General features: G+C 40.6%; 1 protein-coding gene across 2 annotated transcripts in view; it reads left to right on the forward strand.

The window, feature by feature from the left end:
• The first annotated feature begins 447 nt into the window (after positions 1-447).
• The window catches only part of wnt7bb (wingless-type MMTV integration site family, member 7Bb), a 42,351-nt gene continuing 27,267 nt past the window's right edge, over positions 448-15,531 (forward strand). Inside the window, exons 1-2 of one of the 2 annotated variants that reach the window (XM_084733405.1) lie at positions 448-1,093; positions 9,882-10,108. In XM_084733405.1, coding sequence (XP_084589531.1) covers positions 1,023-1,093; positions 9,882-10,108 — 298 coding nt within the window. In that variant the 5' untranslated portion in view covers positions 448-1,022. Of the gene's footprint in view, positions 1,094-3,507; positions 3,925-9,881; positions 10,109-15,531 lie in introns of those variants that run through there. The other variant, XM_084733404.1, reaches the window with a different exon arrangement.

Raw genomic sequence — 15,531 nt, forward strand, 5'->3', positions numbered from 1 at the left:
GGAGTCTTCTTAGTCACATAACAGTTCCCAAAGGGCTTGACTGACTCTGTATTGTGAACATCTGCTCAAAATTCACATTGTCCTGACTCAAGCCCAAGTAATGGCAATATTCATGTTTTGTTTATGTTGTTTTGCTCATGCGTTGGGCTGTTAATCACAGTGACTGACAGAACCTCTCTGACACATATTTATCATGACGCCAGTTCATTATTATTAGTCATTATTAGTCATGCAATGGTAGTTTTTGTTCATACAGCTGGAAAGCCGTTCCTCGTCTGTTTGACTTTATGGGGCTTACTGTTGTGGTGAAGCTCAGCCGGGGAGCCCACACTGCTGGTGGGGCAATGCCCAAAATGTTGCAAGCGACAAGCACCAGCCTCGCCTGGGCTGCAGGCCTATAAAAGGCCATTTCACTTGGTTCCTTTTAGTTTTCTGTACAACAACTACACGTGTTGAGCTCAGCCTGGAAGCCCGTCCCATTCCCTGCAGATCCATGCTGGAGGAGGAGGAGGAGGCGTGCAGCCCTTTTGTTACCTGTATTAGAGTACCTGGCCGGTGTAAGTTAGTAACGTGCACTGAGTTTAAGATGTCTTCAAAGAATAGTAACAGGAGCTTTAAACAAATCCAGAGGGCTGGCAGGGCGCTGCAGTGAGTCTAACCAGTGTTTTTGTACCTGCAAGGCGCAGCAAATGGGAATTGCTAATTAGGCTCTACCGTGAAAGTAAGAGGACGAATAGGAGGCACTTCCTCCAAGAACTCATTCACCTTTCAGGTCCGACCCTCTCTCAAGTTTCATTTTGGAGTTCTTATCCACCTTTCAGGTCGTCACCAGCATCTCACCTGTACTGCTGCTGGACCATGGATTTCACACGGTCGAAGATTTCTAAGGCGCTTCAGCTTCATGTCGCGGAAAATAGGCGGTATCCGTGCATCTGGAAGGGTTAGGAAAGCTGCCAATGTGAACGGAAAGCGTGACCACTTAATGTTACAGTGCATGGCCTCTGGACAAAGTGGGAACGATCATGCACAAACCCCTCCGAAAGCGGAGTCTCTACGTGTTCCTGTGTTTTGGCATCATATACCTCAGGCTTGGGTGAGTTTTTACTACCTGCGATTACCTGCGCAGACTGTTTTCTTCACATGCGCAAACATGAAATCCATTGCGACACAATTAAAAGTGTTTACAAGAAAGCATCGACTGCCCTCTGACCTCACACTTAAGCACGATGTGAAAAATCACTTTTCAGCAGGTGTATTTAAAAAGAACCTGCTTTAATGATTATATCCGTACGCCTGCACCTGGGGAATGTGTCGTGCGTAAAAGTGGCAGATCAGGTCTCATGCCAACTGGCAATATGATCGATTCGTATTCGCTGTCAGAGGGCTATTAAGTTCACCTCATGAGACTCCTGCTCCTTTGTCGCACAAGATAATTTGAGCCGCTGTCTGTGCTCCAGATCCAGCTCACCCCTGCATACCTTCATTAATAGCGGCAGGCTGAGTTGTATTTCCACATTCCATCGCCCAGACGGAGTTTTTACCTGTTTTGCAATAGCTCACCTTGATGCATAAACACACAAGGACTTCTATCCAAGCTGTCCATACAGTAGTGCCTCTTAAGTATGATCACATAAGGACCCTCAGGTAGATACACATTAGTATTAGATGAAAACATGTGGGAAGTTTTTGTTGATGTTTTTTGTACTTTTTCCCACTCTGTGAAAGCATTGGAAGGTTAATGTTGTATACATTCTTTTATAAAATGCATATGCTGAATAGTAGAATCTAAAAAAAAATGTATGATGATCTCACTGAACTTATAAACTATTACTTATAACTAGTCTATAAAGTTATAAGAAGTTCCAGGGGCCTTACACAGGTAAGTATGCAACAATTCTTACCTGCCAAATGATGATGCTGAGGAGGATAAAGCACCAAATCTATACAGGAAATTAGATTTTCTCTAACACTGTAACAGTTTATTTATCACTATTACTAGGCATTTTTTATGCCAGTGCATTTGCTTTCTTGAGTAACTGTAACCAGTTGTGCATGAAATAATTAGAGAACTACCCGTACTGGATTTTGGGGTGCAATGGTGACACCATTATTCTGATGTTGATATATTGACTCGTATTTTTCTGTTTATTCATGTATCAAATCCAAAATGACATGAGGACACTGAAACAGTAATCTTTCACATTTCAGTAGTCACAAATGAAAAAACAAACAAATAGAACAACTTTAATGAAGAAAAAGAATGAGAGATACAGAAATTGCTGCCTGTAAAACTAATAGTAAAAAAAGTTGTTTTGTAAAGAAAAAAAAATATTGGATGACGTCTGTGCTCATACCGATACAGACCATCCGATTTTGACTGATAATATCATCCGACTAATATATCTGTCTGGTTTAACTACTGATAGATAGATAGTTATATAGATAGATAGATAGATAGAATCAAATAATATAAAATAAAAGTCTGTACAACTTTAAGGCGCTTGTACTGATCTCATACTATTTTCGGAAAATCTTGCAGCCACATAGAACCAAACAAAAAACAGTGAGCGCTCCCTGTGAGAACCTCATGTGGAGTGAAGCGTGTAACTGACAGATGCTCATATCACATGACAGTAGCTCCAATACGGGGGGAAAGTCACCCATCTATCTCCGTGTTTACTGAGCCCGAGCAGTTAGCTCATTCCTTCCATCCCTTTGACTCTGGCTAAATCTTTCATGGTACCCTCTTCATTTACTGTGACTGCAGCCTGCAGGTGTTGAGTGAGAGGCACGATGCTGAGGCGATAAAAGCCAGAAAAAGTCCCTGTAAGCTCTGCGACAAAATCTACTTCTCTGCTCACATATTTTCGCTGTTTATACCTTTATCTTTAAGAATCCTACAATCTGAGGGGATTCATTTTACAGCAGGGTCACGATACAGATGTTTAAATCCAGCCATCAAACATCAGGGCGCAGACACAGCAGGAATATTATAGACGCCTATAGGAATATTACAGTGTTACCACAGGAAATAATAAGATCACTTTTGAATACCACAAAGATTGTTTATGTCTCTCAGGGAACAGTAGCCTATAGGAAAACTTGTTACCAGAGGACATAGCACCGTATAGGATCCAAGAATAATATAACCATGTGGAGATAAGGAGAATTAGATCTTTCGCAGACACTCATACAGAAGTATTGAGAGAATCATATCAGTCACATTATAAAGGCTTTTGTGCGTTAATCTGGCACCAACTTGTTGATTCCTCTTGCCAGAGAAATGTGCTGATTTTTTCGCGCATGGAGCTGTGAGGATGATGGTGTGAGGCTGAAGCAGCCAGCGTCTATGTTTGTTTATTTTCGGCTGGATGGTGGGTTGGAGGGAGAGGAGGGTGTGGTGGAGGTGGAGGGGGGGTGATGATGAATGAAAGCTCCTGCACGTCCAAACGGGGATCGGATCAGTGTCACCCTATTGTCCCGCTGTGGCAAAGTGGGCGGATAGCAGTGTCTCTCCCTGCCCAATGGCAGGCACGACTCTCATGAGAGTGGAGAGAGGCACTTTTCTGCCATGCAAAATCCCTAAAACCATCATCATTCCGGCTCGGGAACCCACAGTACTGTGTAACAGCCTCCGCCGCTCAGAGATGACAGAGCCAATCTCAGCGCACACACGGCCCTGGGAGCTTGGAGCTGCGTAGAGACACGGACAGACGCACGGCACCTTCTTTTTGATTTTGTGCGAAAGGGACTTAAAAAACCGGGAATTAAGGGAGTTTTTTTTTCATCCTGTCCGCGTCGTCTCACTCAGTCCGAACGTGGCCATTTGCTCAATGTCATCATGATCATCTTCTCGTCGCGCAGTGTACTGCTGTCAGTCTATTATCCACAGATCTTCCTGATCCTGACGAGTGGCAGCTACCTGTAAGTTTGAGCCAATTAACGGACGCCTTAATTAAGTTCAGGGAGTGCGCTCTCATCCTCAGCAGCACAAAGACGCACGGCTTTGGTTTCCTACCGGACAGTGGGCTTTATGTCGTCTTTCCTGATCATTTAACACCGGTTCTGAGATGAATTTCTTTACTTTTCCGCGTCCACACGTTGGAGATTCACTTGAAGTTGTTTATATTGTGTTATTAAGCTGTAACGGCGCAGGGAGCAGACGTAGCAAAAGTTCAACGCAGGGTAAATGTGATTTAATTGTAGGATTTTTTTCACGCTCTTCCTAATGTTATACACGCGTAAAATCCCGTAGAGTTTCACTCTTGAGTGGAGACATCGCCGGGAAAATGATCCACGTGGGAATAAAGTAATTAGGTGAAGCCGCTAATGTGCCGTCTGCTGGCGGTGAGCACGAGTCTTGTGAGTAAGCAGCAGTGATTGTGTTACAAATATTTCTGCAAGATCAGAAAAACAAAACATTTTGGTATAACTGCTACATGGAGTCGTTTTGGCCACAGAGTGGCAGAGATGTTCAAGACAATTGGATGCTGAGATTCTGTCTTTTTCTCCTGTGGGGAGATTTTTAACACAGCGTGGGCAGTTTTTACGCATTAACCTGTCAGAGCGTGTGAAATATTATCTCTGTGCATTACCTCATCTCTGGTTAATTCTCAGGATTTCGATGTTATCACTTGCAGCCACATCTTAGAGAGTATCTGCCTGCAACATGCACGTGATTGACGCTGCGGCTTTGAATTAAACGAGACTTGCAGAGGAACACTGGCTTTCTTAAAAAGCTTCCAAAATAATTACTCAGCCATGCGCCCTCGCTCCTTCCTCTGCTGCCCGGAGACCCCAAACCTGATGCTGAAATAGATGTGGTTTTTGGTTTTCTGTTAAAAGTGGGCTACACTGCTAAGTATAGTGATGGCTTGCACATTAAAACTACATACCATTGTTTGTTTGGATTATTTAAGCATGTTTTCTGTAGAGCATTAACCGCAAAATTTAGAGTTTGGAGGAGAATGTTTAAATATGGATTCAAAATAATGCACAAGTAATGATTTCCCGTTTTAAAATGTAAAATTTGTAAAGCTGTGGGTGGCAAATGAACCGTCAGCAAAGGGATCTGAGCATGTCGAGCCCCTTCACACACCAATATCAAGGAATTTCACACTTAATGTTCCAATAATCTGACCATTCTCACTCTGTTTTGTTAATATCACCCTGGCTTAACCAGTGTGCAACTGCAGATATAGTTTAAAACAGATTTTGTTATGAATTAAACTCCTTCAGTGGCAACAAGGGAGGGAAATCATATTCAGCACTAAAATAACAGTTAATTTCCTGCTCTTGGAAAAAGACGAGCGTCTACTCACTTGACTTAGTTAAGTTTTGTCTCAGGCATTTTTGCGAGTGCATTCCTCGGTAGAAGATGCATGCCTGGGAGCTTAATAGTGTGTTCAAAGTGTTCCATGTGATGAAGTAGGTGGCTAAGAGCACACTGTATGCCATGATGCTGTAGACTATAGATTCTCTTAAGGCTAAACTACCCTGTGATGGAGTCTGTGAGCTCTGATTAGATTTTTTTCAATCATTGCCAAAAAAAAAAAGCGATTTAATAGTCAGGTCTAACTGACAGAGGCTTCTGTTTCTCTGACATTTATTGTTGGGTGTTTAGTGTGATGTATTTGTCTTTCAGACACATCACACATGTTGTGTTTAATATAACACAGACAGTCAGAAATAATCCAAGTATTAAGGATAAAGATTTGTATCACCTCTAAGTTTATAAGTAAAGCTGTAGATGTCAGAGCCCATGTGCTTAACTAGTGTATTGATGTTCTATCAATCCCAAAACATAACAGTTTAGATGCCAGTATAGATTAGATTCAACTTAATTGTCAATGTGCACAGTACAAAATGCAGTTTGCATCTAATCAGAAGTGCAAAATAAAGATAGGGCCAGGTATAAGCTACTACAGCACAAGTGATGCTATATTTTACAATATATACTATATTATTTACATTGGAGAGCAGTTTATATAAATATTTTTTACATAAATATGTAGACATATGTACGTATCTTTGTATAATATTTCAAATAAGTTTTTTTGCAATTATTTTCATTGTCAGTGAATCTATTTTCTTGATTAATTTGGAGTTGCTTGGTATATAAAATGTCAGAAAATGGTGAAAAATGTTGATCAGTGTTTCTCAGAGCCCAGTGTGACATCTTCATGTGTCTTGTTTTGTCCACAACCCCCAAAATATTCATTTTACTGTCACAGAGGAGTAAAGAAACCTCAAAATATCCACATTTAAGAAGCTGTAATCAGAGAGTTTAGACCTTTTTTCTTTAAAAAAAAATTACAATTGATTAAAATAGCTCCTGATTAATTTAATAGTTGGAAACTAATCTATTAATCATCTAATTGCTGCAGCTGTGGATAGTATTTTTTTTTTTTACAGATAAGTGCAGGTATAAGCTAGAGGTGTGTATGTACAGTATGTATGAATAATATATGAAAAACATGAAACAATTTAAGTGGTGAGTTGGGCAGATCTAACAAGGGACTGTAAATATAGGGTTGTATGTATAGATAGAATATGCACAGTTTGTACAATATAAAGAAGTTCTAGGAAGAGCTTTGCCAGTGTGATTATATTCATTCTACAGTATCTGTAAAGCTCAAACTTTGCAAAAATTAATGCCACCTGTTGCTTTGTAATTAGGAAAAAACTATTTCATCTCTCGATCACAGCTGCGTTCATATGGAATGATAACTCTGATCAGTCTGCATGGTTTGCATCAATTAGATGTTATTCCTGAAACATGAACTCACACTACGTGTTTCGTATAAACTCGCCGTTTATTAAGAGCAACTGCAGCACACAAACAGACAGATTCTGTGCCTTTTCCAAGTGTTGTTGGAGTTTCTGTTGGCGGTCTATCTGATGGTTAGATCTGTGACTGTGGGTGAGCTGCCCCCAAGCTGCTGGCGTACACACACACACACACACACACACACACACAGAGTATACGCTAAGCAAACAGAATCGCATTTGTGCACTTTGATGATTTCAGGGATTTAAAAGCTTAGCTGTGGAATTCTCTGTTTGCTGTTGTCTGATGGTTTAGGTTGCCGGTGGTAGACTGTGATTCTGTGAATTAGCAGGTGAATAACATGAGAAAGAACCATTTGGAGTTCTGTTTGTGAGACTCGAAAACATCATTGTGCTGTTGTGGTAGCTTTTAAGTGATGCACTGAAGAATCGGGGATATGACATGACTCAAATGTATTTAATTGCCTTTGGATTTATAGAAACAAACCAGTTCTGTTCGCCCGTAACGTTCATTATGCAGGATGGTGAATTTCTCCAGTTGCACATTAGTTGTCTTAATGAGCCTGACCTTTTGGTTTGTACAGGCTACATGTCAGTGTTGCCATGAACAACCACATATACAGCAGAGGGTCACAGAGGGTCAGAGGAGTTCAAGCCTGTTAAACAGCACAGAGAGCAAAGAGGGTCTGAAAGCAGCAGCAGCAGGCCTGAGTGTTAACTGCAGACACTGAATGCACCTGATGCATTACTTGTTTTATTATTTTTAGTTGTTGTATATAGTGGAAGTTACAGTCTTCAGTTGACAGTGTAGTAATGCACACCTTTGTCTCATGAAAGGGATACTTTGGATTATTTAATTTAGGGTTATTTGAGGTTGAGGTTACTGTATTTCCTACAGTAGATGCTGGTCTGCACACTCCTAGTTGGTTGAAGCAGAGAGGAGTACCAACAAGGAAGCTAAGCAATGAACTGCTGTGGACAGGGTCATCGTCGAAAGGTATTTTAGCAAGTTAAAAAAAAAGTTAACTTAAAACAAAATCTGTATCAGTTTATATGTACGCTTTAGATAGTATATTTTCATCACTTTACTTTTCCATCAGATAGCTTTTTCTGACAGGAAATCGCGATTATATAAGCTAAATATCTCTCTCCAAACCAACCAAGATTCATGGGGGGAAAAAACACTGGAGTTGGTTTGTTTCTTTGTGTTATTGTGTGACATCTCTGTTTTAAAAGTTTGGTTCGAATTCACACTTATTGAGGCAGCTGTAGACCAGCAACTCCTGTGTTCTTTGAGGTGAAATTTCTGATTTCACCCATGGAGCTTGGCTGGTTTGCAGAGAGCGATATTTGGCTTGTATAATGGCAAGTTTCCTGTTATGAAAGGTGGTCTGATGGTGGGGTAAAATTGTGAGAATATTCTAAATATAGCATACACTTAAAAAAAGGCCAGTATCAGTTTAAGTTGTTAAAATACCATCGTGCTGGTGCCCATCACTGCTTCTGTAAACTTGGGGTATGCTGACAGACATCTATTGCAGCTAATATACTAAATATCTATATATACCTCATAAAACCCCATGTTAAATAATCTGAACTATCCCTTTAACATCTTGGTTATGATTCTCTCTTCTTTTTTTCCATAACACGTTTATTATAACTAAAAAATATTCTTTGTTCAGCTAGCTTTTGTGGTATTTTTTTAGAGCAGACTTTGCTAAATCAACAATAAACTCAGTGACACTCTCCCTTCCATACTCTGTAGTTTGTTCCTCTGACTGCAACCAGAAGACCAAGAAAATGTGTGCAGTCCTCAGCCTGGTAACAGACACTCATCTCGCTGCAGTTTGGATTATTTGATCTTATGCATTTGAAATTGAGATTTATGTTTTTCAGCCTTTGGGGAGAATCTTAGGCGACCAGCAGGAATGAGTGCGTGATTGTCTGTGAGTGATTTCTAATCAAGGATCATATCTGTGTTGTTAGTCAGGGGGTCTCCTACCAAGATCACTACAAATCCACAGAAGTCATTGTGTCTGTCTCTGTTTCTCACTGCCCCCCCCCCCCAAATCTTTCCTTTTCACTCCTCTTTATTCCGCCATCGCTTTTCGCTGACACACAACTTGCCTGCGTTAGTTTGCCCCGTTTGTGGTGAAGCCTTTGGAGGTCGACGTCATACTTCAAAGCCCGCGTTTGCCTCCACGCTCATTTATGGCTCCCCGTCTCTGACATGTTTGAAAAGTATGTATCTACATGGTTTCGAGGGCTATAAACAGAGTCGTGGAGAAAGTCAGCGCTTTGTTTAGCAGTAATCTGTTATGGCTTTCTCGGTGGTTGCAAAGTCATCTTTAACATGTGTTTTGATATTATCACATTGAGTGATCAGATACGATGAGGTCTCCCTGTGGGGAGCTGAGAAGGAGGTGTGTCATTTACTATACAGCACATTAATACCCTACGCATTAAGGCGACCAGTGTTGAAAACCTTACATATTTTCCATGCAAACCAGTCTTAGGATGTGGCTAAAGTAAAAGTAGAGTCTCATGAAATTTATAGGCAGCACTTTACATCCTGAAAAACTTTCCAACACATAATCATAAGGAATAATATTTTGTGTGACATTTGGTTGAAAAGTGAACTCTGCATCTGCATCACAAGACACTGAGCAAGTGTATACTCTGTATTTGCGTAAGAGTCAAGTCTGGCAGCCTGTCACGCCACTATGTTACCTAACAATTAACACAAAAGCCGCAACTCATTACTCAAAGTCCCACCATCCAAACCAATGTGGAATGGCGGTGTCAGTAGTCAAATAAGCATCTTGTTTTCTCTCCCTGTGCTGTTTTAGCAAGTTTCCCCTGTATGTTTTTTTTATATTGGATTAAGTTTTCAGGTTTTTTGATTTACCTCTAATCCATTAAATAGCCATACTTTCATGCAGCGCAGCTTTCACTTCAGTACGGAACGTGCATCAATCACTGGTCAAATTGAATCCTGCTCTGGAGAGTCTCACACAAGTGAGTCAGTCTGACCATCCTCTGGAAGTTCTAACTTGAGTCTGTGTGTGTGTGTGTTTCTCTTCCTTTGGCAGGGCCCTGTCCTCGGTGGTGGCTCTGGGTGCCAATATCATCTGCAACAAGATTCCCGGGCTGGCACCTCGCCAGCGGGCCATCTGCCAGAGCCGCCCGGACGCCATCATTGTTGTGGGCGAAGGCGCCCAGATGGGCATCAATGAGTGTCAATACCAGTTCCGATATGGACGCTGGAACTGTTCGGCACTGGGAGAGAGGACAGTCTTCGGCCAGGAGCTGCGAGTAGGTCAGTCTGGGTTCTGTCACAAGAGGGAGAGGGCACTGTGTATATTTGTGTCTGTGGCTGTCCTCAGGAGAACCTTTTGGAGCTTTAGCTGCTGGAGTGAGGATATGTTTTTTTGTATGTCACTTCTGCCAGTAATCACTTTCTTAATGAGCAAGTTTCATTTTGTGTCAAACCTTTTTTAGTTACAGTCGAACTGGGATTGTGTTTATTAACAGGTGTTTATGTGAGGTTAGTTTTGAGTTAATGCTTTGATTCAGGGTTAACGTCTTTTGGCCTGCAGGACTCTCTGGTGGTTAGAACATGTTACGTAGCATGTTATGTAACAGTCTAGGGATGCACAGTTAATAGAAATATTATTGAACTTGCAATATGGCCAAATGCATATCGAGATTGCAGAAGCTGCAGTTTCTTGATAAAGGAAAAATGTGTGAGAATACAGCATGATAATGAAGTACTGCAGTGCTGCAGAGATACTCTGACCAACAAATCTTGTTCTCCAGATGAAAGGAAACAGGTTTGTTTGGTACAGACCCCAACAAATGTCACATCATCATGATTTGAATAGCTTATTATAGTGAAAATGAAAATTGTGATGCCAAAATGATCATTGATTTATTGTGAATCACGTTGTAATCTCAATATGATATTTTTACCACATTGTGCAAGTCGAGTTCAAACTCTTGGACATGACTGGCTTAACCTGTTAAGGGAGCCTGAAGCTAAAATCAGGCCCTTAATTCTGTGTTTAAATTACATTGTGATAATTTAATTAAACATGCCAATACTTTGGAACAGAACAAACCAAAAAAAACAAAAAACAAAAAACTAAGATCTAAAAACCTGATTCTGATACAAGGAAGGGTAAAAATAAAAAAATAGAGTTGACTTGCAGCAATGTCAGGTTTTTGGATCGTAAATCTTTCTGAGGTCCCCCAAATGTCATGCTGAATTAAAGGGACAGTTCACCCCAAAATCAAAAATACATATTTTTCCACTGGCCTGTAGTGCTGTTTATCCATCTGGATTTCTTTGGCGTGAGTTGCAGTCTTGGAGATACTGGCCATAGAGATGTCTGCCATCTCTCCAGTATAATGGGACTTAAATGGCTCAAAGCATCAAAAAATACATTTGAAAAAATGTAATGCAAATTGAATGTGGAACTACTTTCTTTCTAGTTGAAAAGAAAGTAGTTCCAGAAGTTTCTAAAGTAATTCTGGTAGATTCTAATGCAGTCAGAAAGTAGTTCCTACATGAAACTGCTCACAACAAGGTCTGTGGATTATCTTCAGCAACCAGGTCATGATTTTTGGACAGAGACAGTGGTTTTGAATTTTTCAAATGCATTTTTTTGATGCTTTGAGCAACACAAGCCGAGTACTATTTAGTCCCATTATGTTGGAGAGAAGGCAGACATCTCTACAGCCAGTATCTCCAGGACTCTGCAACTCACACCAAAAAAATCTAGATGGATGAAAAGCTCTACAGGCCAAGGGAAAAATATGCATTTTTGATTTTGAGGTGCACTGTCTCTTTAAAAGTACATAGATCTAAAGTGATGTGCAAGATTTTATGCTTAAAGTTGGGTTATGCAGTTTGTTTTTGGTGTCACTGAGCAAAAAAATCCATAATAGCCTTTCAGTATAATGTAATTCAAGCAGTCTGAGAGACTATTGCACCTACTTTTGGCTCTATTTTAAGGCTTTAGAAAATCTAGCTCATGATAGGAAAGTTTGGCCGATCACATGTCAGTAAGATAGTTGATAGTCGACTGACACTTTGGGTTGATGGCTTGATCTGAGCTTGGCCCCATATTGTCTGTATTTGGTGGGAATAAGACTCAGCAATCAACTATCGCTTACTATACCTTTAATATTGCAGCTATAAAAATGGCATCTGGAATTTGAATATGTCCTCAGTTTGACTGAAATGTTCACTGGAACAAACCAACACCAGAATATACACTATATGAGATACTGTTGTGCAGTATGGAATCCTATTTTTGTTTCGTTGAAGCTGTTTAAAGGGTAACAGAAGGGGAATATCAAAGTTCATGTGATTGTATGAATATTATCAGTGACAGATCTTCTTCAAGTGTGTTTGTGTTGTTCACAGCGGGTCATTAAATGAATAATTGACAACTAAAAACATGTTACAAAAGGGGATTAAAGCTTGGATGTTAAGTGTTAAAGCTGAGGACTTTTTTTAGCTGCCTGTGATCACCGTCATTTGGTAATGATAATGAAGCTGACAGTGATAATGCCAACAGAGGGAACAGCAGTTACATAATGTGTGTTCTGAGCCATCTTATTGTCTTGTACTGTTAAGAAACAGTACAAGAAGAGTATCAAAAATGCGGTACCAGCCCCCGACCCTCTGAGCCCCATGAAATACGGCTGTTCATAAGCCAAACCCAAGCTGCACACATCACACAGTCAAAACTCAAACCAGCAACACACACAGTCTCTTTGACTCTCTATTGTATAACCAGTCGTGTTGGCATTGCTCAAGAGGACCTCATATACTGCTGATTCCAGCCCATCTTAGTTGTCCTCTTTTCAGTTGACAATGTTGTATTTCTCCAGCGCGCTCTGGTTTCTGTTGATGTAGGTTCTGCAGTGCAGTGAGCCTGTTGGTTAGCAGCATGCCGTCCGTCGCTGGCTATGCCAAAGTTATGGAAAAGCTACCGAAAGGCACTGGAGCCCTAATGGGGAAAACGTATGGTTGAAAAATGATATCGCAAATGAGGAGACAACTAATGGTGTTATTGCAGAGAACGCTTGTCGAACCAAAATAGATGGACACATCTGTTGTTAATCGGGCAAAATTGGTTGTGTCCATGCCTGCCTGGCTCATGAGAGTGTGCACATACATGCAGAAATAGACGTTAAGCAGACAAACATTTACATTTACGACGCTTTTGTTTGAGAGACTTGGCATTCCGCAAACCTCTTTTGCATCGCTTTTGTTTTACAGGGACTTTTATATATTTCCTTTCATTTAGAAGATGCTTTGTTGCCATTACGTTGCGGTTGGGCTGTGCATTTAATCCAGTGGCTCTGTTAACAATCACTCCTCTTAAGGAGTAGCTGAATTAGCTCCAGCTCCCTCTCCAAAAGCATTTTTTCTTTGTTGTGAATGTGGCGCTTTCTTTTGTAATGGAGCTCATGTTGTTTTCCTCAACACTCGACATCCACCCTTCGGCCTGTTCTTTTATGCCCGTTTGAAGGGCGTAGAGAGGAATATTAGGCACTTGTTCATCAGAAGCATCTGTCTGTCAGCTCTGTATTTCTGTAGGATGATGTTTGTGTTTTTATGTATTATTCTGTAATCTCTATTTATACATTCTCATTCACACAGCCCTTTTTTTCTCATGAGGATGTGTACGTTTTGTGTGTGTTCTCAGTCAGGTTGAGGCCGTTCAATCGGGGCTCTTCCACGATGCAACATCTACATCCCGTAATGGCGTCATGTGAATTTCATGTTTCTTCTTGTTTGGTTTCCATAGTGGATCTACACAAATAAATCTTTCATGCACCCGCACTGTTGGTGTCCAGTTCTGGTCGGAGAGCGATGACTACTGGGCCTGCCATGATTGTCCAATAATGATGGGACTTGGTGGCCTTCTCAATAAAGTATTCCAGCGATGACGTCTTCTTTTAGACCAATGTGGAACTTGATTTTGCTCAGGGTTCCCATGACGGATTCACAAAGACAATAAAGAATATAACCAGTGAATGAGGCCTTATTTTTCTGCTTTTTTTTCATGTATATGTTCCACGTTATAAGCACCACAAATCTGTGCTTCTGTCGTCCTATTTGAGTCACAGATGCAGATAATATACAACAAATATAAACCTGACTGTACAGGTTCATGTAAGTTTATTTGATAAATCAAAAGAACACATCTGGCAGCCGAGCTTGAACTTTGTTAAGTACAGTTTTGGACTACAAATTATGATGTTCTATGGCCCCCATGTGAGCGTAATCTCACTCAGTGGCTCTGTTCTCGATAGTTTTAAAAAACTGTTGTATGCTCTTGAATGAGTAAATTCCTGCTCTTAGATTCGTCCCCCGTGACAGGGATGCAGGAACATTGGGTTCTAGCTCTCTGCTTTAAATGAATAGATTTATTCCTCCACGGGGGCAAAAAGAGAAAATGGCACATTGTTTGTTCCTCTTGAGAGTGTTGGCTTATTAGGTGGAACCCACGGCTGCATTGAGTCCCGCACAGCAGCTCTGTGTCCGTCAGGTCGGTTATTAAAACAGAGGCTTGTGCAATGGTTTTGTGATCGCGATGTGGGTTCACTGGTCCTAAAGAGGTTCAGGTGTTGTTGCTAAATTGAAAAACATGTAGAGCTGAAAGCAACAGCAACTGTAAGAAAATCCATGTTTTACATTTTAATGATGTATTTCTGTGACTGGCCAAGACAAAACAAGAACACACACCCATTCACACACAAATATTATTGTGTAATAAATGTGTTCTTCATAAACTGTGGTAAAAAAGTGAGCCAGAAATTCAGAGATGAACAATAAATTCACTCACTGACTGGAACATTAGTTGCACAGAAAATAAAGTTGTACTGAATTGAATTGAACTCAGCTGAAAAATCCTCTCACCGCTGGGTATTGCCTCACACTGGACACTGGGAATATGAACATTTCGAGCTTCTTTTTGGCTCTGACAGGTATGATAATATTACCTGATGAGCGTGTTGTGAGTTTTCTTGTGCTATATTAAAACAGTGACAGCGGATTAACAGCAAATTTCATTATCACTGATGCTAATGTGATTATTTTGTAATAGCACAAAGGCACTATACATTATTAGAATATTTGATCAATGCAGGAAGCAAATACGAGCAGTCAGGTGATTAAACAGCTCACTCTATTTAAAGAGGGATAAATGAAAGTACCTGCATAGTTCATTATAATCATCTGTATTTTTAACATGCAGGCGCATGCAACCGTGAAAATACAGCAGGACATTTACAGTGGAAAGTGTGGTTAATAATTTCAAGACTTTTCAATCATAAATAACTGGTTTAGGCAATCTGGTTAAACAGGGGACGTGAAACCAGTGATTGCTCATGTTGGACTCACTGTATAGTAATATTGACTTGCCAACACATCTCCTTAATTTAATTGTCGTTGAACAGTGCTGACACTGGCTGGCACATCCAGATGTTGTTTCTACTGACTGGTGATATTCAGGTTTCTCTGTGGATCTGTGCACCCAGCACACTTTAAGAGAGACCTGTGGGTACGTGAGAACCAGCCTTTTGTCAGCTGGGACACCCATCGTCCTCATCTTCGCTTACCAGAAATGATGGTTAATGGTAAATTGTGGCGACTTTCTGTGGTGATCTGCAGTCAATCAGGCTTTTGTCTAACAGTGCAGAGTATTAACCAGAAACAGTCTT

Source organism: Lutjanus erythropterus, chromosome 13 (genome assembly GCF_056507025.1).
Source record: "Lutjanus erythropterus isolate fLutEry1 chromosome 13, fLutEry1.hap2, whole genome shotgun sequence".
Lineage (NCBI taxonomy): Eukaryota > Metazoa > Chordata > Actinopteri > Lutjaniformes > Lutjanidae > Lutjanus > Lutjanus erythropterus.